Consider the following 25,234-nt stretch of genomic DNA (forward strand, 5'->3'; position numbering starts at 1 on the left):
TGAGTGCAATTAAATATGTACAAATGTGGGCATGTTTATGCAGACAGGTTTATTTATTTAAAATGATCCTACTAATAACAGGCTATTGTATGTGAATACTTTTAGACTTATTTCTGTCAGATCTGAACAATATTAAAAGCTTTTTCACTACAGAGAATAATCAAAAGCATTTTAGTACAGCATATGTGCCTACACAAAGAGAACATAGTACTTTGAATAATTAATATTTTAAAGGCTTATATCATTCATAGTCTTTATAAGAAGTTAGCCAGTGTATGTCCTATGAACTTCTTATATTAAGCAGATCATTTGATGTAACAATTCTTCCCAATTTTAGTGCCCTAATACATTGAATTTTATATAAATACAAGAACAATGTTAAGTATTCTGTTAAAGAAACTCAGCAGAATCAAAGATTTTATTTTAAATTAGAGAAAAAAATGTATCTCAAGAAAAATTCCAGTATACATCGAAGCCTGAGGGTATAAAGCAGTGAGGGTGTCTCCTTTGTAAGATAGTTCATTAAAATAACTTGGACGTTTTCACAAACAATCTTTAATGCAATCACTCAGTTGGCTCTGTGTATCATATTTATTAACCAACCTCAAATATTTATATACAAATATTATAGATTTCATTTTCTGTATTGATTCAATAAGAATTTCCAAAAGTTGGGGAAATTCTGAAGCACTCAGAGCTACAGGACCATATTTGGACACCAACAAATGTTGCAATTGTAAATATTGCCATTCAGCAGAAGTTGCCAGATCATATTTAGACCTCAGTTAGAAAAATGACAAGAACTCATCATCATTACCCATCAATAGATCTAAAATAAAAACTCCCTTATCTGTCCAATCCTTCCATAAGGAAGATTTTTAAATCTGGATTTGACCATAATGTTAGTTTAGCATGTCAACCATGTCAAATGCTGTCATTTCTGGATATGCTGGCCCATCTGTTTTTATTATTTGCCTGGGAGTAGAAAGTTGTTTTCAGCTCTCTGATGGGTCATAATAAACAGCAACGGGCTTCATCCAGCCTTCTGGGTGGCCCATCATACCTAAGACAAACCAACTTCCTTGTGTTTGCTTTAATTTATGAACTTAACATTAGGCTCAAAAATTACATGGAAATTTCACTGTATCTACTGCAATTCCACTATCAGTAAACAGTGAGGATTCCTAGATTTACTAAACTTCATGTACACAAAGGTTCATTTTCATGCTGCTATTTGGCATCTTCAATACAACAAATATGAAAATACTGATCAAGTAGGGAATCCAGATAAAAAGTAGTAGATTTACTTAAGCAGCTTCATGCATCACCTTCTTTCACTATATTGCTATCAAGTATGAAATAATGCTCTTGTGCCATACTATATGCAGTTTTGACAACACATCTTGTATAAATAGGGTAAGTAATAGCTGTAGCAGGAGTCCCACAGTCCCTGGGCTCCTGCTGCTGGGCTGTGCAACAGAGGGGACAAAAAGAGTAGAAAATACCATTATGGCAATGCCACAACATTACATCTGTGCACTAAGCCACTGAGTTTAATTGTGCTTTTTTTCTAAGAGAGAGCGAGAGCCAGTACCCATGGTGGATGCCTGCAGAGAAGGCAACAGAGCAGTCAGTATATTCAGTCACATCTAATGATGTAATCTTCATTGGGCACAGCAGAGTATATTATTTGACTTGTCACCTTCTGGGTAGCCCCACTTGCTACCTTCTCTGCTGGCCTCTTTGCAAAAAGTTGGGCAGGGCAGATGATATACTCTGTTGCACTACATTCTCTTCAGTCTCACCTGTCCACATAGAGCACATTGTAGTAATCTGGATGTTATCCGGGCATAAACCACAATGGCAAGTTCTTTCCCACCCAGGAAGACCCACAGGTTGTTCAGCAACCCAAGCTAGTGAAAGGCACCCCTAGCTACCCTGCTGCCTGTTTATCCAACAGGAAGCATGGGTCTAGTATAAGGTTGCCAGGTCCCCTCACCCTCCATGCTAGAGGCCTGGCACTCACCTTTTGTGATGTTCTCATTGTGATGATGTCACTTCCAGATCCATTTGGGGCCAAATTGAACTGGTTTGGGGCTTAAAGTGGCCTTCTGTGAAGCTCAGGAGTGCTCCAGTCCCTCCCAGCAGTGCTCCTGTGCTCCACAGCAAGCTGAATCGGGGCTGAAATCATCCCCCTTTGGTGAGTGGAGCACTGCCGGGGCGATGCGATGGGCCCTGGAGTGCTCCCACACTTTGCATCCAGCCAATTTCAGGCTCAAATGGGCTCAATTAAGCCCACTGCAGAGTGTGGGAGCACTGCTGGGAGGGTCCCGGAACACTCCTGTGCTTCACAGTGGGCCAATTTAGGCCCCAAACGGGGCCTCCACTGTGGAGGTGCATTCTTCCACATTTTCTCCCGCTGGCCAGTTAAGCAGGGGATGGGGATGGAGAGTGGGAGCAGGGGATTTCCTTGCCCTCAGTGGGGGACTGGCAACCCTGGTCTAGCAGCATCCCCAAAGTATAAACCTCTATGCAGCTGCCAGCCAGGTCAGATCTGAGATGAATTCCTGAGAAACTGGCAGAGGTGTTGAAGTTTGGTTTGTTCCCAGTTCATCTGGCCAAAAACAACCTGCATCTCTCCAGCACCTTTTGTCACATCTTCACAACTGGAAGGGGGTTTTTTTACTGGAATTTTTCTTTATTTAAACTATAAACAATAACATAAACACTATGGACAACAAACATAGAAGATAAAAAAAATAACATTCTAAAAAGAAAACACACCAACAATACATACATAAAAAGGAACTTTAAACTAAACTACAAATTGAGTTCCGATTTTCTCTGCCACAAATATAGATCATTTTCAGAGTCTCGCTTATTCTAAGTTAAACATAAGGGCCCTCTTTTTTCTATTGTTCATGGTTCTTAATCCATAAATCCAGATGTCATCAAGTCTTTATAATCCATTTCATGTAAAAAGTCTATAAACGGTTTCCATTCAGTCAAAAATGTAACTAATGTCTTTTCCCTAATCAGTGAAGTAAATTTTGACTGAACAACTAGAAGTGTTTTTGAGGGGAGGGGGGCACTCATGATTTAAAAAGCTGCCTGCCCTCTGTATACCTTAATGATTGCCTTATGTTATATAGCATATTTGAATCTTACCTGCCAATGTTTTATAATCCACCAAGTCAAACATGACAATAGCCACAGCCGACCAGGTAACAATTAGTGCAACAACAAGCAGCCATGCTGCTGGTGAATTGAATGTTGTCACAAGATCTTCTGACATGGACCTCTTGGACATTTTCATGTGTGGCATGGGGACTGTTCCATTCTTGCTGTCTATCACTGTAGTGGTGGACACAGGCCCTAATTGACAAATAAGAGAGATAAAGTAAGTATTTTAGCATTGTACCTCCCAATGTTAAAGTATTACTTTTCTACAGCTGTAGCATTTATGAAGACTTAAGGCAAAAATACAGAAAGTAACATTTTACCTGCAGAATCCATTAAGCATTTTTTCCTCTCCAAAAGGGCCCCAACAATCATAATAACACTTTGTAAACCGCTCTGAGTGGGCATTAAGTTGTCCTGAAGGGCGGTATATAAATCAAATATTATTATTATTATTATAAACATATAATAACAAAACTGCAACCATACAGCCTCCTGGCTTTCACAGGAAAGTGGGCCTTCCCCCAAGAGCAGAAGAGCTGATTGGTTGGTAGTTCCAGCCTCATACATTCCTGTTTTGACCCCTTATTGCTTTCCTGATCACTCTGTTAGGCCACGTCTGTGTTGTTGGTCACTGGCTGAGTAGCCAGTGGAGTCTTGCCATGGCAGTAGACTACTGCCACCTAGCAGGCAACTGACTTCCCTCCTGACAGTGGCTCAGCTCTGCCCTAGTGGGAATTCAGGGTGCCCCAAATTCCCTTGACCAAAAAAATAGTAAGATGAGCCAACACGGCAATTTCAAGCAAGTCATTGCCACCTGTCTACTTGCTAAATGAGAAGTACATTTTTAAACCCCGAACTATTTAGCATAATTTCTTTTTAGCAGTTATGAACATCATTCGCTGCACACAGCTCAAGTGAGTAGTAGCAGTCTCTGGTTTCATTATCTAATATTTCATGTTACTAAATTTAAAATCCCACAAAGTAGGGTAAACTAAAATGGGATGGGCATTTTCTTTCGTGCAAAGAGCTCTTCTTTTTAACTGTAGGGCTTTTGGGCAATATTTTCATGTGAGACACAATAGGTATCCATAATAACAAACATTCCAGCAGCTACCTCCCCTCCACACACACACACCATTTCAGGGATTAGCCACCAGTAGCAGTGCTCCATTATAAGATTCTTCACAGGCTAAAGTTTTGGAACTCCCTTCCCAATAGGCCTTAATCTATCAGGAACAGTGACGTCATGTAATTAGTAGTGTTTCTGGATAATAACAAATCAAGATAATCATGATGGCCAGGCCTATGGACAGTTTCTAATAATCAACGTATCATTAAGGTATATTATGAATGTAATTTTATTCTGTGGTCAATGTAGTTTATTATTTTAAGGTGAATGCAATAATGAATAAGACCACAATCATGTTTAAGCGCAGAATAGCTTCACCTGCTCCCAGCAATGTACTGTCATTCGCAACAAGGAATTGAACATTACAATGGAAACGTAGGTATTTCCTTGGATACATTTCAGATGATACACAGTATCACTCATGCTGGTTTTTCACTAGACTCAGTCATCTGTGAGTACTGCTAGGAGTTTGAAAGAAACAAAGTGTTTTACATGTTCATACTGCAAGAAGCACCAAAATAGCAAATTCATTCCCCAGAATCAGAGGTGCCCAGATGTACCTTTACAATCATTTGTGATAATGACAAGGTATCTCACTACTGCCACTAAACAGTCTAATAGATTTCAGAGAAGACAAAAGCCACTCTAATTGACCTCCTTGTCAGCTCTTCAGTTCTTCCCATTTTACATTTGTATGCAGTTTCCCTTGTTCTTTGTCCTCTTTCCATCGTACTTACCTTTCAAACATCTTTAACCTGATCAAGTGATTTGTTTTGCATGTAGGATTTCTAACACGTAAACTGAAGAAGATTGGCACACTGCATAGCTTGACAGATCCAAGTTTTTAAAATGTTTGTTACTGTGAGTTTAAATGCAGGCCTCTGAGGAAAGAAGGATTGGGGCTGGATGGGCAAATGGAATCTGATCTGATTGTACGGTAGTTGTACCTAGGAGGGCGGAATGAACTGCAGGTTTTTTAGTCAGTGCTGAGGGAAAGGTTTTCAGTCAGCTTTTGTATATCTCAGAAAGAGGTTATTCTAGTTATGTCAGGCAAACTGTGGAGCCAGAGACAATCTGTGCCTGTGTATATCTGAAAAGAAAGTGTTCATTTTGCCAAGTTGTATTAATCTGTGTGAAGTTCTGAGAGACTTCAGTTAAGTCAAGCAAACTGTGTGAAGCCTGAGAGTGTCTGTGAGTCTCTCTACATGAGATGCCTTGGCATGTGTTTGTCAAGCGCAGGGAGATGCAATGTTAGCCAGGAAGCGTAATTTTAAAAGTTTAAAAAGATAGAGCCAACGGAGATTGCTCCTCAGAGGGTTTGTTAATTTCATCTTCGCCTCCCCAAAGGCTCTGTCAATTTCACCTCTCCAGTCTAAAACTGTGTGGGATCGCAACCAGATGGCAGCGAGGAATGGAAATGGGCTGGAGCTGCCTTCCAGAGCTCAGCTTGGACCTGGAGAGGTTATAATGGGCTGAAGTTTCCTTTCTGGCATTTCACAGCCCCTTCACACAGCTCCTTGCTGCCAGCTCTGTCTTTTTAAATTATCATTCCTGGATACCATTGCATCTCCCTACACATGTTCTTCATGTGTCAGATGTCTCATGTAAGAGAAACTCAGAGCCAAACTAGAAGTGACTTATTACACATAGAGAACATTTTATTGGTCCCACAAGTTTACCTGGGAAGTGAAGTTGGAAACTCCTTCACATCTCTGTAAGAATTGCTGGCTGAAGAGCCAGAAGAAGCCAGAAGCAGCTGCAGCAATTGCAAATCATTCCTCCAGTCACAAGCCTACTGGACACGAGGGCCCCCAAAGTCTGTTTGGGAGCAGGCAGCTGCTAATCTCTCCCAGAGCTCTCTGTGTCCATTGGGCTGCCTGCTCCTGGGGAGCTGCTCTGGAGAAAGCTTCCACGTCAGTGATGCTCCAGCCACAGCGACAGAAGAGGAATCTACTGCTGCTTTAACATGCCCTCACTCTGGTTTTCTTCCGGGAGCTCAGAAGCAGGCAAAGGGCATGTTAGAGCAGCAGCAGCAGATCCCTCTGCCTTCACTGCAGCTGGAGCTTCACTGACCCGATGGCTTTCTCCAGAGCAGCTTCCCGGGAGCAGGCAGCCCACAGGGTGCCCTGGGAGAGAGCAGCAGCTGCCTGCACTGGAATGGTCTTTGGGGGCCTTCGTGTCTGATGGGCTTGTGCCTGGAGGAATGATTTGCAATAGCTGTTGCTGCTGACTTTCTGTGGCTTTTCAGCCACCAATTCTCCCAGAGAGGGGAAGGAGTCTCTGACTTCAATTCCCAGGTAAGCTTGTGGGACCAATCAAGTGTTCTTCACGTGTAATGTCATATATCATATCATAAACCTTTTATTGGCATAAAAGTGTAGCAAGTCACTGCTAGCTTGGCTCTTAGTGTCTGTATGCTTCAGATGGAAAGGTAACCAGCCAGGAGATTCTGGTTAAGTCAGGTTTTGTATGTCTCAAAGAAAAGATTCTGGCTAAATCTGGTAAAACTGTGTATGTGCCTGGGTCAGTATGTGAATATATGAGACAGATATTATTCTATCTAGGTCAGGCAAGCTGTGTGGAAAGGCCTGAATGAATCTATATCTGGGTGGATAAGAAGAAATTTTAGTCTGCTAGAGAAAAAGAGATGCAGAATAAGGTTTATCCATAGTTATGAATAAAATAGTGCATTTTTTTAGCAGTTGGATTTAATAGAAAACATGCAGAAGTATTTACAAAAACATCTTCTTTTGCATAAAAGCCTAACAGTTGGATCTTGTGTGAGAAAATTCTATGCAGAAGAATTTGCAGGACTGAGACTTTAAGGAAACATCACAAAACACTGTTTAGAAACAGTCTGTGATCTACTTTTGCTTTTCTCTTTATTTTTAAAAGGAATTTGCATGGAAACAAGATCTCCCTTTCTAAAGAGTTCATCGGCTCCAACTGTTTACATCCACCTGGAGTCATAATCCTGCCTTTGTGATATCATAATAATTTCCACATCAATCTGTTGTGAGGATTGCAATTACTTTAACTGAGAGGGAAGCAGCAGGAAAGGCTAAGATCTTTTTTTGAAAAATATACTATTTTAATGCAAATGCACAAGAATAGGAAACATGTAAACTCTGTAGATAGACTTTTCTAAATAGGTTTTTCAAGTGCTCCATACTTTCTCCACAAATTAAAAAGCAACCACCATCAAACATCCTAAAATCAGTTTCATTTATAGACTTTCCTCAGGCACCTGAGAGCTAAACCGCACAAAATGAATTACACGAGGACGCTCAAGTGAAGGGAGACGCAATGTTAGCCAGGAAGCGTAGTTTGAATTTCCCCTCTCTCTACAGTGCCGGCTAGATCACTTCTCAGAGGGTTTATTAATTTCACCTCTCTACAGAGCTGGCAAAGATCGTTCCTCAGAGGGTTTGTTAATAATTAACAGAGCCTTTGGGAGGCAAAGAGGAAATTAACAAGAAGTCCGTGGAACGGAACTGAGCTATCCTAACTGGAAAACAAGCTCTCCAGCCCTTGAAGACCCAACATTTAATGGTTTTGTAAAGAAAAAAATAGCAAAAATGATAATAACCAATCCTGAAGTGTCCTTTAAAAATGCACAATTACATGGCCCATTAAAATTAGATTTTTTAAAAAAAATCTTGGTCTAGTATGACTTATAAGAAGAAGAGTATTTGTTGCCAAGTAGGCCCCCTCTCCTGCTTTAAGGCCTGCCATGGACTGTGTTAAAGCTTCCTGCGTTGCTGCTTTACTGCCACACCAAGATTGCCCTGCACATGTGTGCTCTGATACACGTGTCAGTTTCCTGTCTGCGTGTTAATTACCTTGCTGCTGCAATAGACTGTTAGTTCCCTGACTCCATGTCTGGATAACTCCACAAAGGACTTTCTTCCTGGGCAACCCTGCCCAGACCTATATCTGGACCTCCCAGTGTGTGTTTGGACTTTATTACATGTGTGCCCCGTGCCTGCATTGCCATCCGCCACGGACCGCACCTGTTCCCTGCTATGGACTGTGTTTTTACGTGCTGTTCCCCCTGCCTCCATGGAAGCCTGCCTCATCTGGGCCTAAGCCACTGTTAGCAGCCGGGCACCTGCTGGGGAAACCTCCAGCGAGCCTGGCTAGGCGCTCCCTGGTCAGTTCCCACCTGGAGCCTCCCGCGTGCCGGTCCCCGAGCTTGCCCTCACTACCGGGCAGCCTGCTAACCAGCCCCCGCCATGCCCAGCCGGCGACCATGTTCTTAGGCAGCCAGAAGTCCAAGAGAAGAAGCCTGCTTTGGGAAGCCATTTCGGAGAAACGGACACACCACATCCGCAGCATGAGAACCTCGCCCTGCTCTGCATATCTTAGGAGCCGCCCCGGAGAAGAAGCTAAGTGCCGACCATCCCAAGCACTTAGAGAATGCATCTCAAAGAAACCTCCGCATTCCAGAGCTGATGACATCAGGGCAAGCCCTGTCCGCTGGGACATCCTTTCAGCACGCTCGGATCTCCCCCTCCCTCCTTTGTCCCCTCTTCCTGAGGTGTCACTGTAACACAATCAGATTACCAAAGTGGCCCATCCAAGCCATTCAGTAACCCATTAAAGCCTTTGTTTTAACCCGTGAGAACCACCAAGTACAGCCCCAGCCCCAGGGTGTGTTTTGGGGCATTTAAGCTGGTCCCTCAGACCACATGGTGCATACGCCATTCCTATCCAGACCCCCTTGCTGTCCCTCTGTGGATCCATTGCTGGCATTGGACCACCTCGCTGTTGTGTCTCTGCTCCACTTCAGGATTGTGAGTATTTCCCTTATCATCGTGGGTACCTGCTCATGCGACCATCTCTGTATTTCTTACTCTGCATTTCCTAGTCCTTGTATGCTCTCTTGTGTGTATGTGCAAGTTCAGGCTTACGCCACATTATTAGTAAATACACGTGTTGATTGAAACCATTTGTAGTCTGCCTCTTTATCACTAGAGTGTCTGGAATCGGGACCTCCGTAAACATTGGTTAGATCCGCGCTAATTTTAGTTCCAGACTGCTGAGCTAATTTCCCCATTTAAAAAGAGCAGTTCTGGTAACATATTGTTCCTGTTTATCATTTGTTCTTCTCTTTTTATGCAATTGTTCAATTGAGCAGGATTTTGTGAAAGTGCTTTTATGAATTTCAGCTTATTCGGGCATTACAACTAGGGAAAGGGGATTAGCATCCAAAACTCCTCGGATAGTATTGTTGATCCTGTCAAAACACTCTCACGCAATTGTGAGTGTATTGTATAGTCCTACCCAATAATTTCTACTCTGAATGACTGTGAAGAGAGGAAAGTCCTAAAGCTCAAGTTTCAAATAGAGAACAAAATAGCAGGTTTTAATGGGATATTGTGTACAGTTTATTTCATCTGTAGCTACATCACCTTTGTGCAGTAATCTCTGCAGGGACCAAGAGATAAGGAAGATTAACAGTAGTTGGTCAAAGTATTCTTCACTTTATGGTATTCTTTCTTGTCAATAGATGAACTATTGAATAGGTTTAAAGAAGCATGGCAATTTTAAACATTTGGATTATAAGTAGAAACAAGTCGGGGATCAGAAGGACTTGTAGGAAGATCTCAATTCTCCTCTCCTACTATTTTCTCATTCCCTTTCCTGAAAGTCTCCATAGCTTCTTCTCTTTACCTGCTTCCTTCTTTCCATTGCACCCACCAGGTAACCTATCTTTATCTACTCAACTGTCTTCAGCTTTTCCTCCTTTCCTCCTTCTGACAGCCTCTACCAAGGAAAAGCACTTGCACAGAGCTGGGTGCTGGGGTGTAAGTTTACGAGGTCTCCCAGTATAATGGAAGACCTCCCACTAAAGGCAGAGTAGGGATTCAAGCATGGGTTTCGCAGATCCAGTCTGAAATTCTAACCACTACACAATACTGTATTTTGTGGGGTTGGTGCTGTTGGACAGTACCAAGCAATCAGGCCTGGGTCAGTCATGCAAATCAGGTCATAGCAAGTCACTTGGTGGTTGCTTGAGGGCCTGGCCCTGATGAGTCTTTCCTCCAGGGCCAAAACAAACATGGAAAGGGCCCTGCCCTCCACCATTTACTAACACAAAACATGACTTGAAGGCTGGCAATAGTGTTGTGGTTGCCTAGCAACTGCTATTGAGTATATTAATTTCTTAAAGTTACAGGTGCTGCTTCTATTATGGGTAGTAATCACCTTTTTTTTAGTTTTCAGATTTTTCTGCAAACCTGAGGATTTTTTTCAGGTTGTAGAAAGATCTGTCTTGTCTGTTTATGGCTATGTTCTCTGGATTTAAGTATCCACATATTTGGTCATGTTGAGAATTAGATATATTGATGACTTCCTGAAGCACAGAGAAGCTTTCCCTTGGTTCAGATTAAGATTGCCAACTTTCTGCTGGGACCTGAATTTCTCTGGGAATTACAATTGATTTCCAGACTATAGAAATCAGTTCCCTTAAAGAAACAGCAGCTTCAGAAGCCAGACTCTATGGTATACCAAGGATTGTAGGTGAATTAGGGGTGTGCCATTTGGATTTGGTATTCCTTTAAAAATACCAAATTGTACCTGATTCAGTCAAATTCGATATTACCGAACTCAAAAGGGAATCTTGAATCAGATTCAGTATTCCCAAACCTAAGTTTAGCAAATTTGGGGTTAATTTGGTAAACTTCAGTAGCTGCAGCTGGGCTGTTCCTTTGCTAAGGAACAGCAAAGAAACACTATTTCTTGCCTTTTTTCATAGATGGGAGGAGAGGCAGAGGCAGACGGGAGGGGAAGGAGGAAGAGAATGGGAAGTGAATTGTCAATCCTTGCAGGAGCTCTCCTTTTCTGGCTAATAGGATTCTCTAGAAGGACAGTGCCTTTTTAAAATTGCCCTACAAGAAGTTAAATAAGCAGGCTTGCCTCAGAGTAGCCTACATTTTGTGTGGTATGTGGGAAGCACCACCAGGCAGTGCTTCTTCAGAGGAAGACTTGCATTACACAGCTGCCAGCAAGCCAGCAGAAGGGTCATCCTGCGACCGCCTCTGGTGCTCTCCACTCCCTAGGTTCCTTGTAGGGAAGGGATGCCAAGCATCTCTGCCAGAGATGTTTGGTGCATATGGCACTAGTGTGCCAAGAGGGGGGATCCAGAAGGTATCTAGGTTCATCACTCAGAAGATCAGGGAGATGATTGCCATGAAAAAAGGCAAGAAATAGTGTTTCTTTGCTGTTCCTTAGCAAAGGAACAGCCCAGCTGCAGTTACTGATGGCAGAGCAATTATGAAGGCAGCAGTGTTGTGAGTGGGCCTCAAGCACATTTTCTGTTCAGTCCACAAACTTCACTTTGTGGTGAAGGATGCACTTGGTCTGGGTTCTGATGAACCTGCTGAGCACCCTGCAACTCATGAGTTTTAGCGTCTCCTCAGGAACTGCTGGCAATTCACAAGTCACTTCTCATGCAGTGTGAAAGCAGGCTGAGACAGGCATGCCAGAGCACCACCTGATCTCCACTATTGTCCTCACTGGAACTCCACCCATGCCATTTTTGAGCGTTTCATGGAGCAACAGGCCACCCTTATGTTGTGGCTCTCAGAAAGCAACACTTGGAGGGGGGAGAGTGAGTTCAACCCAGAGGATTAGTTCACCATCTCCCAGACAGTGAAGGTCCTGAGAGCCTTCAAGGAATTCACTGTTGCAGTCTTGTCTGACACAGCAACCCTGTGTCTGGTCATTCCTCAGGTGCACTTCAGAGTGCTACGGCCTCCTTCCTGGACCCAGACGCAGGATGTGCAGACCTCATTCCAGGAGCATGCACGCTTGTTATAAGGCTGCAACAGGGCATCACGTCCTGGCTGCAGTGTCTCACTGAGAAGGAGTTGTACCTGTTGGCAACCATGTGCAACCTGCACATCAAGAGCACTTTCGCCTAGTGGCTCAGGAACCTCACCAGCATGAGAGATGCCCTGTCTTTGTGAGTGCAGCATAGGCAGTCCAAGAGGGGCTTCCTACCAGCAAAGGGGGTGGGGGAGTCTCTCCCCTTCTCAAAAGGGTCCCCTCATGGCCAGCGCCAGGAAGTCCATGGAGATAAACATACTGTGGTGTACCCTCAGCCTCTGGGAATGTGATGTGCCTAAGCCAGGATTTGATGGAGACAATAGTCAAAGACTACCTTTCAGAGCCCTATGAGTTGCTTTCCACTGATCTGCTGAACTCCTGGGCCAAGAAAGAGGTGGTCTGGCCAGACATCTCTCTTGAGGTTCAGAAGCTCCTCTCATGCTCTTCAATGAGCATGAAGAGCAAGTGTGTCTTTTCCCATGTGGGTGACATTGTCACCTCGCATTGCATTCGCCTACTTCCCTTGAGAGTTGAACAACTGGTCTTCCTGAAGGTCAACATGATGCTCTTCAATTTCCCAGCTTTGGACTTCCAGAGTGAATGAGGTGAGCCCACCTTGTGGCCCACATCATCTGGGAGGCTGTGAGGTGGGGAAAAATGCTCTTCCCAATGATAGAAGTAAATTTAATGAACCAGAACATTTTATGTGCCTTTACTATTTCCATGCAATTTTACTTTATTCTCAGGTACTATTGTAGTATGCTAATGCATTAAGCAGAGAATTAATACGAGAAACACGTGAATGTATATTAGGCACTGGGAGCACTGAGGCCAATCAGTGTGAAGTACTTGCTGTTTTGCAGTGGCTACTAGATATGCTTATCAAGCAAGCTTGCTGCTAGGAAGATGCACCTGCATTCACAATGTGCTATGCCATACTTATAGGCTGATAAGGGAAATCTCTTTCTGAACTGTTCATGCTAAATGTATCCATAGAATAGTCAAAGATAGACAAGAGAAACCAGCTGCAAATGAGAGGATCCAAATAGTTACTCTCAGACAGAGAAAGTCTGTACAAAGGAGTGGGCAATAAACCACTCAGCAAGAAAACTGAGCTTGCTTCAAGCTAATTAGATTAGCAGAACTTCCCAAGGCTACAAGAAGCCCCAAGTAACAGAAAAGCCCAACGTAGTCTCTACCGCATTCCTGAGGAGGGGAAAGTGCTCCCGTCCCCTCCCATGGTACCCAAAGGAACAATCTCTGCCTGTAAAGATACAAGGACGCTGAAGTAACACTAAGGCACCCTTGGCAAAATGTTACACTGTCCAGGGAGAAGGAAATAATAAGAGGTCTATGAATGGGAAAGTATGAGAGAGGAAGAGAGATGTTCCTTGAAAAGATAAAACAATGCACTAATGTTATAAGCAATGCTAATTGGGAAATGGTGTAATTATGCTGTTGACCAGAGTTATTCTTCCAACAAGGGACCACCGGATCACTGGAGGTTGTCACCTAAACAGACCAATGGGGTTCATAATTATGTCTGAGCCAATGGGACCCCCAATATTGAACTTAACCAAGGGGTATAAAATGCTTTGCACAGCTATTGTAGCTTTGAAGAGTGCTGGGCCCGAGTGATCTCTTTATTCTTCGTGTAACTGATGCTCCTCCACGTTTAATAAATGTAGTAGACTTGCTTCTTTCACAGGACTCTGCATCTGTCTCTTCTTTGAATTGGCTGAGGCCGGCGCGCGACTAGGCCTGCAGGGCGGTCTGTGGCGAAGGGGTCTTTCTACAGGCTGCGGCTGTCTCGTGACATGTGATGCCCTCTCGGGGATGGGAGGGGGCCGGGGCCAGTGCCCCCCCTCCCCGAGGGGGGGAACGGCTCTGGGCTGCGGCCGTCTCGTGACGAGTTGATGCCCTCTCGGGGGTGGGAGGGGGCCGGGACCTGGGCCCCCCTCCCCGAAGGGGGGAGCGGCTCTGAGGTTTGCGGGGCGGGCCAGCAACAGCGGCACTCCGACCGAGCGGCTCAGGCCCATCAGAGACAGAGCCTCCCGGCCAAGCGGCCCAGGTCGGCTGCGGGGGAGCCGTCCCCCTCGTCCAGGAGCTGACAGCAAATCGCCTCGCCAGGCGGGCATTCTTTTCACAGGCAAATGGCTCCAAGCGCCAGTGCAAACAGCAAAGCAGCGGCCAAGTCCTCACGGCGGGGCCCAGTCACGAGGGGCGCCGCGGGGGCCCCCCGCAAGGTCTGGGCCAAGGCTCCGGCCAAGGCGGTCAGCGGTGGGATGCAGCAGCCCCCCAGGGAGCGGGTCACATGCCGGGTGGCCTCCCCCGCACAAGGGGTCGACATCCGGGCGGCATGATTGAGCATGCAGGATAACATGGCCGTGCTCTCCTGCCGGGGTGACCCCCATTGCCCTGCCTCCTGTCCGACACCCCCCCCCAGCAGGGGGCGGCGGACGGTCAAAGTAGGGGCCGCTCTCCCCCCCGGGGTGCCGGGCGAAGGGATGCCAGGCGCTGCACGACGAGGAGCCCATCGAGGGAAATCGGAGATGAGACGGAGATGGAGGAAGAAGCGGAGCCGGCAAGTCCCAGGGGTGATCGTGAGAGTGGGCCCGAGCGAAGACGGAGCGCAGGGCGGTCAAAGGCGCCGGCTCGGCGGACACGCAGGTCTCAACGCAGGAGCAGGAGCCGCAGCTCGGCGTCATCCGGGGGATCAGAAGGTGAGTCATCTGGGGAGGAAGACTGGGAACGGAAAGCGAGGGACTACTGGGAGACGGCTGCCTACACCCCGGGGCTGGCAGAATGGGCTCGACGACGCAGGCACCGGAGCAGGGCCTCTACAGGGGCCCGAGCAGCATGGGAGCACTCTCGCTCAACCCGAGTGGGGAAGTCTCCGCCTCCAGTGGGGCCAGGAGAAGCGCCCATCGGGTATCATCTGCCATCCCGGGTGAGGGAGAGCATCTTGAATGGGTACTATGTAGACGTATTTACCCTGCTGCAACCCGAGGAGCCAGAAGGGGACAGTGGAGCCCCGCGCAAACGCAGGCGACAGGATAAGGAGAGGCCGGCCGAGCGCACGTTCATTAACTGGGTCCTGGGGTTCTGTGAGTACGTGGGAGTGGTGCAAGCCGCATACCCGGAGCGGGACTGGCACCTCACCATGCACATGAGAGAGGTAGCACACATCAAAGCCACCTCGGGCGAACGGGCAGCCTTGAAATATGACGAGAGTTTTCGGAAGAAGGCTTCCAGCAACGAGCTCACGCGTTGGGACCAGCCGGACAGCATGAGCTGGCTGAGGGCAGTCAACAACAGAGGCTCGGGGGAGCGAGTCCGGGCAGAGATTTCGGGGTACAGACGCCATAACGCAAAACATCACTGCTGGGAGTTCAACGCGGGCGGTTGCCGCAAGACTAAATGCCGCTTTGATCACGTGTGCGAAGAGTGTCAGGGCCGGCACCCCCGGAGGGACTGCCCCAGAGGCAACGGAGCCCAGCGCCCCTTTCGAGGAGGCGCTGGGGGGAGTGGAACCAAAGGCGACGACGGTGGAAGGACACCAGCAGCGGGAGGGCAGGGCGCCGCTGCAGTCCCCGGGAGGAAGTGAGAACATCAGCCTGGGAGACTGGAGGTCCCTCGCCCTGATGCCAGTCTCCCCAACAGCGCTGCGGCCGTGGCTGCAGCGCTACACCAACAGGGCAGCTGCTTCCTTGCTTTGAGGGGGTTTCACCGAGGGATTCCGGATCCCATTCGTGGGTCCCCGGGTTGCCATGGATGCACCTAACCTTAAGTCGGCACGAGACCTGCCGGACGTGGTGGCGGCCAAGATCAACAAGGAAGTGCAAGCAGGGCGCGTGGCGGGCCCATTTGATTCACCCCCTGTGAAGAATCTGAGAGTGTCCCCGCTGGGGGTGGTCCCAAAGAAGACACCGGGTGAATACCGGCTGATTCACCACCTATCATACCCAAAAGGAGCATCAGTTAATGAGGCGATACCATCAGAGCTGTGCACGGTGCGCTACGCATCATTCGACCACGCCGTGAACTTGGTGCGGGCCTGCGGCAGGGGCACGCTGATGGCCAAGTGCGATATACAATCGGCCTTTTAGCTGCTCCCAGTCCACCCGGAGGACTGGCCCCTACTGGGGTTCAAGTTCCAAGGCAAGTGGTATATGGACAAGGCCATGCCTATGGGGTGCGCGATCGCCTGCGCAGCGTTCGAGACCTTCAGCACATTCCTGGAATGGGCGCTAAAAGACCTGGCGCGCTCCCCATTTGTCTCGCACTACCTGGATGACTTTATCATGTCAGGGCCGGGGGGCGGGGGGGGAGTGCCGCAGACTCCTGGGGCTATTCCAGGGGCTGGCAAGAGAGTTGGGCGTTCCACTGGCCCCAGAGAAGACCGAAGGCCCTACCACCTGCCTGTCTTATCTGGGGATAGAGATAGATTCAGCGAAGAGAGCATGCAGGCTGCCTCCGGAGAAGCTGAAAGACCTACGAGACAAGACCCAGTCCATGCTCAAAGCCAGGAAGAAAACGCTGAGGGAGGTGCAGTCCCTGCTGGGTAGCTTGAACTTTGCATGCCGGGTTGTTGCCCCAGGGAGACCATTTTGCGCTCGGTTAGCCAGAGCAACGGCCGGGGCATCGGAACCGCACCATCACATCAGGATAACAAAGCAACTGAAAGAAGACCTACGGGTCTGGGACGCCTTCTTGAGGGATTACAACGGTGTGTCCTGGTGGCAGGACCCGCTCGAGGCGGGGGCTTCCTTGCAAGTGCACTCCGACGCGGCAGGAGGCGCGGGATTTGGAGTGTACTGGGGAGGCCGGTGGTGCGCCCGAAAATGGCCTGAGGCATGGCGGAGTGGCAGCATCCTGCGGGACCTTACGTTCCTGGAGCTCTTCCCCATCCTGGTGGCAGTAGAGCTCTGGAAGGAACAGTTCAGCAGCAAAAAGGTCCTCTTTTGGTGCGACAACCAGGCAGTGGTTTGAGTCGTGAATAGACAGTCATCACGCTCAGAGCGCGTCATGCGCCTGGTTCGCAGGCTGGTACTCCGGTGTTTGCAGCACAACATCGTTTTTGGGGCTAAGCACATACCAGGAGTGGACAACGACATAGCAGATGCTCTTTCTCGATTTCAGGAGGACAGGTTTCGGGACCTAGCACCAGACGCGAGGCAACACCCAGAGCTCTTCCCGGAAGAGCTGTGGGAGCTTGGGAACAACGAATAGTGCAGGGAGTGTTGGAGTCGCTGGCACCGGCGACCAGGCGAGCCTACAGGTCCGCGATCACTGCCTTCATGACATTCCTCTCAGAAAGACCTGACCAGGCACGGGTGGACATACCAGAAGCGGCCCTGCTGGAGTACCTGGCTCGGATGGATGAGGCAGGGTATGCACCCAAGACCATCAAGACGCATGTGGCGGCCATCTCGTTCTTTTGCAGGGCGACGGGGAGGGCAGACCCGACGGGCAGCTTCCTGGCTCTCAGGGCCATGGCGGGTTGGGCCCGCCGGGAGCCTCCGCGCAGGGACTCCAGGTGGCCCATTACAGTCGAGGTCTTGCGGGTGCTGCTGGGGCAGCTGAGGGGGACTTGTCACTCCCCTTTTGAAAGTTTACTGTTTACGGCGGCCTTCAGCCTCGCCTTTTACGGGGCCTTCCGCGTTAGTGAGCTAGCGGCTGCCTCTGCTGGAGATCGGTCCAACAGGGCCTTAGCGCGGGACGACATTAGGGTCATGGGGGCCGAGCTCCGGATCAGGGTGCGGCGGTCCAAGACTGACCAGCTGGGGCACGGATCGTTGGTACAGCTCCAGTCAGCGGGGCAGGGGGCCCCGTGCCCTGTTCGGGCGGTAAGAGCCTACCTAGACAGGCGCCCGGCCATCTCAGGTCAGCTCCTGGTGCACGCCAACAGCAGGCCACTCACGAGGTATCAATTTGCAGCGGTGTTGCGAACCAGCCTGCGAGCGGCGGGCTTCCCACCAGAGGCCTACGGGTCCCACTCATTCTGCATAGGGGCCGCAACCACAGCAGCAGACGTGGGCCTGTCCGCTGACATGATAAAACACCTGGGCAGGTGGAAATCCAGAGCCTACTTAGGGTATGTCAGGCAGGGCAGTACTAACATATGTGATTAAGTTACAGGCACGGCGACCCTGCTGCGGAGAGGCTGCACGACGACAGACTGGCGCAAAAACATTGAGAGCAGCGCGGGCAGGGGGTCGAGAGTGGGCCCCCTGGAGGACCCTGGCGGAGATCACCAGGGCTGTTATGCCGGTCGCCTCTGGGGGCCAGGGAGGAATTTTTTCCCGCAAGGGGCCAAATTGGCCGAGGCCACTTGGGGTTTTTCGCCTCCCTCTGGTCATTGAAGTTAGGACCCCAGGGGTAGGGATGGCTCCACCTTTGTGGTTACAGCAGCTGGAGCGTTGGCGGGGAGGGAGGCCTGTGGCCTGCCTCCGGTGGCGGTATTTTAGGGCATTGGGCTGGATCCCAACAGGGTGAGCGGGCCTGCGAGCTGCTCACCCCGACGGATTTGGAGGCAAGGGTCGCCAGGCGGAGCCGGCGACGGAACAGCTCGTGCCGAGGCGCCAGCGGGAGGCTGGCGGGTGATGCATCGGTTCGGCAGCAAGGCCTACGATGCCAACGGGGATCCAGCCCAGATGCTAGGCCAATGCTCCATATAGCTGTAATCAATAAAGTTGTGGCCATTTTATAACCCATGCAAGTGTCTGGTGTGCTTATTGAGCCGCAACGCAGTTCGATGTAGCCCCTGGGTGACAAATGCACACTGCAATTTGCCTTGCACACACACACACACACACACACACACACACACACACTGCAAAACCACCAGCCCATGTTATCACAAATTTCTGCAGATAATTGAGAAAGGAGGCCCCAGAAATGTTCTCTTGCCACTGGGATGGGAAGAGTCAGAGAGAGACATTAGGGAAAGTAGAGAATGACACACCATGTGTCACAGAGGGAAACTCACAGAAAGACCAAAATGAAGCAACAGAATGCTGTTATGCTTCAGTTTGTTTCTAGTTGCAAGACTGTCCCTTGCTTCAATCTGGTTTGGGTGATTCTCTGGTGTGATGTTGGTCCTCACAAGGAACAATAGTGAGTGGCTGGTCAGCCTGGTCAGGGGGTACTGGGGTTTTTGAGAGGGCATCAGTTTGGTTCTGTTGGGCTTTCCTAGGTATGAGCTTGCATTTGGGAGTTTGCCTTGGCTGTGGCATCCTTGCCCTGTGTTTATGTGCCCTGAGAAAAACTTAGAAAGTTCTCATAGGGGACAATGAAGAGTGGCTAGTCAGCCTGATCTGGGGGTACTGGGATGTTTTGGGGGGCATCTGGTGTGGAGCTGGCATTTGGGAGTGTGCCTCTGGCCATGGCAGCCTTGGTCCATGCATTTCTCCAGTGGGAGTCAGATTGGACTTTTCCCCCACAATAGGAACAAGTGGAGTGGCTGGGAGCACCTTGTTCAGGCACCCACAGAAATGGACCCTGGGGTCTAATCTCCCTGAAAGTTGGGAGATCTTTAGAGGACAGTCGGAAGTAGGTCCCCTGAAAAAATGGTAGATTTTTCTTGTAAAATGCCACCCCCACTCCTCTGGATAGCCCCCATAGTTTTCCCCATAGGGAATAATGGAGATTGGAGGTGGCTGGGGGCAACTACTTTGGGAGTCTATAAAATGCCCTCCGAGGTCCAATATTCATTACACTTGGGGGCCTTTAGAGGACAGTCTGTAGTAGATACCCTGCAAATTTGGTCAAAAATAACGCCCCCCTCCCAGCCACCAGAGATATACCCAAATGGATTTTCCCATAGGAAACAATGACCAAATTTTGCCAAATTTGCTCTGTAATATCAAAACAAACTAAAGAATCAATTTGGTATTCTGGGTATACCAAATATTTTCTCCGGTCTGGTATTACTGAACTGAATTTACCAAATGTTTTTCCTGTGCACACCCCTAGGTGAAATCCATCCCCAAATTTTCCCCTCCACAGGAATTTCCTTAGCCAGATCTGGCAACTCTAATTCAGATAAAACACTCTGAAATGACAGTTGCCATTTAATATAGGGCCAGAGTATTTGATTGGTAATCTTTGTTTCTTCTATACTAAAGCAATCTTGAGTAATTGTCATAGTGTAGTACCTAACACAACACAAATTAGAACTGTTGCCCTTTTCATAAAGAGCCTACATTCTTGGCCAGGCAAGGGAAAGAATGTAAATGTGGCTATTCTAGATCCAGTCCAGACTGGACTGAATTTTGATGACAAAGATATGCCATTAAACTTTGCTGTTTAAAATATCCACAGTGATCCTAAGTAAATTGCAAGTACTCTTCTAAAGTTTACTTCATATTAATATAAAAGTTTCCAGATAATAACTTTGTCAGTGTGACAATGTTATCAACATCTTAATATTATTCATAATAATATTCAAAAATCTATTTATTTATTCATCTTACATCTCTATATTTCTCAGGCTACAGGATTGTGATCATTCATCATGTAACCTTTCTTTATTAATTTCCTTTCCTGCTATATAAATAGTATTGCACTTTGACATTAATTAGATAAGCAATAATCATAAAAATGTGTATTTCCACATGTGTTGAAATAGAGTATTTACAATAGTACCATAACTTCCTTCAGTTGAGTATTACACTGCAGACTTTTCACTTCCTCTGTTCCGTATTTCCTCAAAAGAGCTCAAAAGTAAAATAATTATGAGCTAAGAAAACCCCCCAGAAAACGAGTCCTATCTAAATTATTTGAGGTAATAATGAACAGCCTTCTATATGTAATAAAAGAAATTAGTAGCAAATGGGCTATCAAAACTACAAAGCACAATAATTAGGGAGACTGAACTCAAAGTTTTATTTTGCCATAAAATAAATAGGCTATAATCCTGAAATTACATGTGAGTTTGCATGGCCCAATCTGGACACAACCCAGGATATTATGTCTCCTGTGAATTTTAAAAGACCTAAAAATAAATAAAAGTATTTTGACAGAGATTACCACTATCCACAGCAGTGCCTGACCTATCCCAAGCTTCTATAAGGATACCATTGAGAATAAGCCTGTTAGGAGGAGGCAATTTGCACCAGAAAGTACCCCTTCACCCGGACCATAGCACAGATCCAAAATAATCCTCCTGTAGTTGCTTTTATCACTTTAAAAAGACAGAAGGACCTAATCACAGATCATCCAGGTCATATTTAGTAACAGGACCACTGAAGTCCCCAAATTTTCTAAGAATGTAACCCAAATCCAGTAGTCTTCCAGTTTGTTCATTTGTTTTTTAACTCCTCCCCCCCGCCCCCGCTCCAAAAAAACAGTTGAACCAGGTACTCTGATACAAGTTTACTAAAGTCTAGTGATGGAAGAAGACTCAAGGTTGGGGGTGGGGGGGAGACAGTATATGAACACGGTATATGAATTCCATAAAATTACTCATCTGGTTCCCACATTTTGCATAGAAGCAAATCTCATTATCACTCCTTTGCAAGGCAGCACATGTAGTGAATGAAAAATAAGCAAAGAATAAGGATCAGCAAAGAATCATTCTGTTAACAAATAAATCTGGGACTCAAATCAAAATATGGCTAAGAATACAAACAAACTAGGTCATCTTTTTGTAATGTAAGATATGACTGTAATGGGGAGGAGGGGGGTCAGCTCTGAAGACAAACATGATGGGCTATACTAAAAGGTCATGCCAGCTACTGCATGCATTGTCATCATCTTCCCCCCACCCCCATTTAACTTCAATTATTAATAATGTGTAACAAGTAATATATGCAAGGAAACTTGATGCTTTCTGTCACAAACTGGTTAACTACAAATCACAAAATAAAACTCAAATGTCCTCACCATAATGTAATTTTTAAAAATAACATCTATGATCTTCAGTATATTCAGAGCAATTCATGGTGAGTGTCAGAATCTCAACATGTATTGTTTAGTTATTTCTTGATTGAATGATACCTTGATTGGATAATTTAAGTAAAATTGTGTAATCAGCAGACAGAAAAATAATGAACAATTCATTACTTATTTGATTTGCAGATAAGAAATTCAAGGAGAATGCAAACAGGTCTCAAAGAAGATTGTGATAATACGTTTTAAGAGAAATGTACACAACACCAGTACACTGCCTTTCATGAGATGGCTGCTGTTGAAAAGCAGCAACTGGGTGAGTCATACAAATTTCACAGTAGCAAGTTGCCCAGTGGTTGCTGCAGAGGCCTAGGCCCAGTGAGTCCTCCCTCAAAGGCCAAAATAGCCCCAAAAAGGGCCAACCCCCCTGATTTTTTTGCCAGAAACCAATGCTTGCATACTGTTGCGGTTTCCTAGCAATGGTCACTGTGGGCATTTGTTTCTTAAAGCTACAGGCACTCCTTTTATCCCTTCCATATGTGTGTTTACATGTGTGTGATTTAAGATTTCAGATTCTCCCGCAAACCTGTCCATAGTCCCAATCTCCAAATGTAAGTATCCATAGATGAAGACATATTGATAATTAGATATATTAGTGATACCATGCTACTTCAGGGTATCCTGTGGTGAAGACAAATGTGGATAAGAGAGAAAGAGTAGAGTAATACCTTCCCACTGACATTTTTGGAGGAATGAGGAAGATGTGCAATGTGGAAAGAGTCTACTTCCCTTGTTCACTTCTCCTTCCCCTTCACCATGCAGTTTTATAGATCTCTACGTTTATGGCAATACTTTATCATACAAAACATATTATAATACAACTGTGAAGATAAAAACGTGAAAATCTTATATCCCACCACGTAGTCTGTTTATACTGTCAAATGTGCAAGCCTTTAGCACATCTCACTATGCAATGTATTTGCCTGCAGAAGCCAATAAGCAGAACTACAGCAAATATAATTTCATGAAGAATAGTTCCTTAATCAGTTTTAGTGAGGGGAAAAATCTCAACACATTGTTACCTTGAATTACTGAGAAGTAATCTTAAATAAACATATATTGTGTGTGTTATGTGCCGTCAAGTCATCTCCAACCTATGGCAACCCTATGAATGAAAGATCTCCAAAATGTCCTATCATTAACAGACTTGCTCAAACATATATTAATTAAATATAATTTCTTACACCCCTAGAAATCAAATAATAAATTTATTTGTATATTTTCTCCTAAGGTGTTTTTCAACATCAAAAGAATTTTAGCTGATAAAAATGATGTCATTGCTGTCACAGCCCTCTTGAATTTTTTTTAAATTAAAATATCATTTCATTGCTCTTTACAATAAAAAGGAAAATCAGCATTGGCAATAACTCTTAAACAAACAAACCAATGCTTGCATGTGAGAAATATTGAACAGATGAGAAATGCTAAATGTATGAATAAAGTTTCTTCCATTCTTAAAATTATTTTCATAAAATAATCTAATATCCCAATGTTTATTATTATGCTCTCTCACCTACATGCTATATTGGATTTCTTTTTGTTGTTGCTGTTAAAATCTGCTTTTTTCCTATTTATGCAAAACCAACTTAAAATCACTTTTGTGACTCTCCCAAATGATCTGTACTCCATTTCAAGTTCCCTTTGGGACTACTGGCAGAGTCTGCCAGAAGTCTCCAGCGAAGCAGCACGGTGACTACCCCCATCAGTCTCTCATTGCCCCTGACATCTTTGAGGGTTATGCTCAGTGCCTTTGAGGGTTATGCTCAGTGCCTCAGAACACCCCTTGTGCACCATGATGCTCTCATCCCAAACAATGAGCGTACAGTTCCGCAGCATGACATCTGCCAGGAGGCTTCTTGGGGGCAGTAAGAGGTGATGGCCATGAGAAGTGTGAGGTGGAGTTGGACTGAGGCAGGGGTGGTGTGGTGGGCACTTCAGCAGGTTCATGTAAGAGGCTCGCATCAAAATGGCCCCTAGAAAGGTTGTGCACTATCTCCTCATGAACATTTAAAAACTCAGTTGCCACACAGCTGGACATTACTCTTTGTTTTACTGCTGTAGGAAACTTTGGGGGTATTTTTGCTGCTAATTTATTTGTTGTTAATATTCATAGAAGTTTGATGTGATTGTCCAGTGTTTTATTCTTAAGAATTATTTGGTGGCAATGTAAGTTTTTAAAATAAACATTCTACACTGAGAAGTCAAATATATTTAGCTTTCCCAGGATAAGGCTCAAGAGGATTGTTGATTGCCTCCTGTATGTATCTTGATGGAAATGTGCTTCCTGAGGGACAAAAAGGCATAATAAGGTCCAATGGCTATAAAAGTGAAAGAACTTCAGAGCAAAAATACAGTTCACATTTCTATCAGGAAAGGCAATGAAGTGGCAAAACAATCCCAAGAGAGTGAAATCTTGCCGTTTATAGGAAGTCATTAATTCAACAGTCTATGAATTTCCATTGCACATCGATAACAAATTATGAACTTGATCCAAGGATAAAATGGTAAGATACTGTGCTTGGTTTTATGAGGGAAGTCAGCCTAGGCAGGTGTGCTCATCTTAAAATTCTAACAAATAACAAAGAAGGAAGGCAAAATATTTCAGTAGTGTATCTTTAAAAAAACATAATTCTGTTTCAGAAGAACTGAAGGGCTTTTTCCCTCTGCTAAAATGTACAATACTCAGTACAAATTTTCAAGAGGTTGATGTTGCCCTTGAAAAAGTGAATGTTGCCTTCTGATTCCCAGTCAAAAAAGCCTGTGGTGAGTAGATATGGGCACGAACGGGGGGGAAATTCCAAACACCTTGTTCGTTGTTCATTGCCATCCATGAACAACGAACAACGAACAGAACAGAACATGTCCCCTTAACGAACTTGTTCGGTGTTCGTGGCCCTTTAAAGATCCCTTTAAACTATCAGCTGGCAGGTGACGGGGAGGGATTCCCCATTGCTGCCTGCCAGCTGATAGTTTAAAGGGCCCTTTCCTGCCACATGCAAGAGGCAGAGCCCTTTAAACACCCCACAACCTGCAGCCCCACCCTGCCCCACCCCAGTGTCGCCGGGCTGCTGCTGCCAGGTGGGAGAGGGACAGAGAGATTCTCTCCGTCCCTCTGACAGTGGGCAGAGCCAGCGC

At 46.2% G+C, this 25,234-nt stretch overlaps 1 protein-coding gene across 8 annotated transcripts in view; it reads right to left on the reverse strand.

Annotated features, from left to right (window-relative positions):
• The window catches only part of TRDN (triadin), a 334,586-nt gene that overhangs the window by 296,671 nt on the left and 12,681 nt on the right, over positions 1-25,234 (reverse strand). For all 8 annotated transcript variants that reach the window (XR_008597030.1, XM_054979502.1, XM_054979172.1 and 5 more), the window contains exon 2: positions 3,169-3,375. Coding sequence is in view for 7 of the 8 variants with exons in the window: in XM_054979502.1 (XP_054835477.1) it covers positions 3,169-3,375 (207 nt within the window). In the remaining variant the exon portion in view is untranslated. The remainder of the gene's footprint in view (positions 1-3,168; positions 3,376-25,234) is intronic.

The sequence above is a fragment of the Eublepharis macularius genome, chromosome 1 (genome assembly GCF_028583425.1).
Source record: "Eublepharis macularius isolate TG4126 chromosome 1, MPM_Emac_v1.0, whole genome shotgun sequence".
In the NCBI taxonomy this organism is placed as follows: Eukaryota; Metazoa; Chordata; class Lepidosauria; order Squamata; family Eublepharidae; genus Eublepharis; species Eublepharis macularius.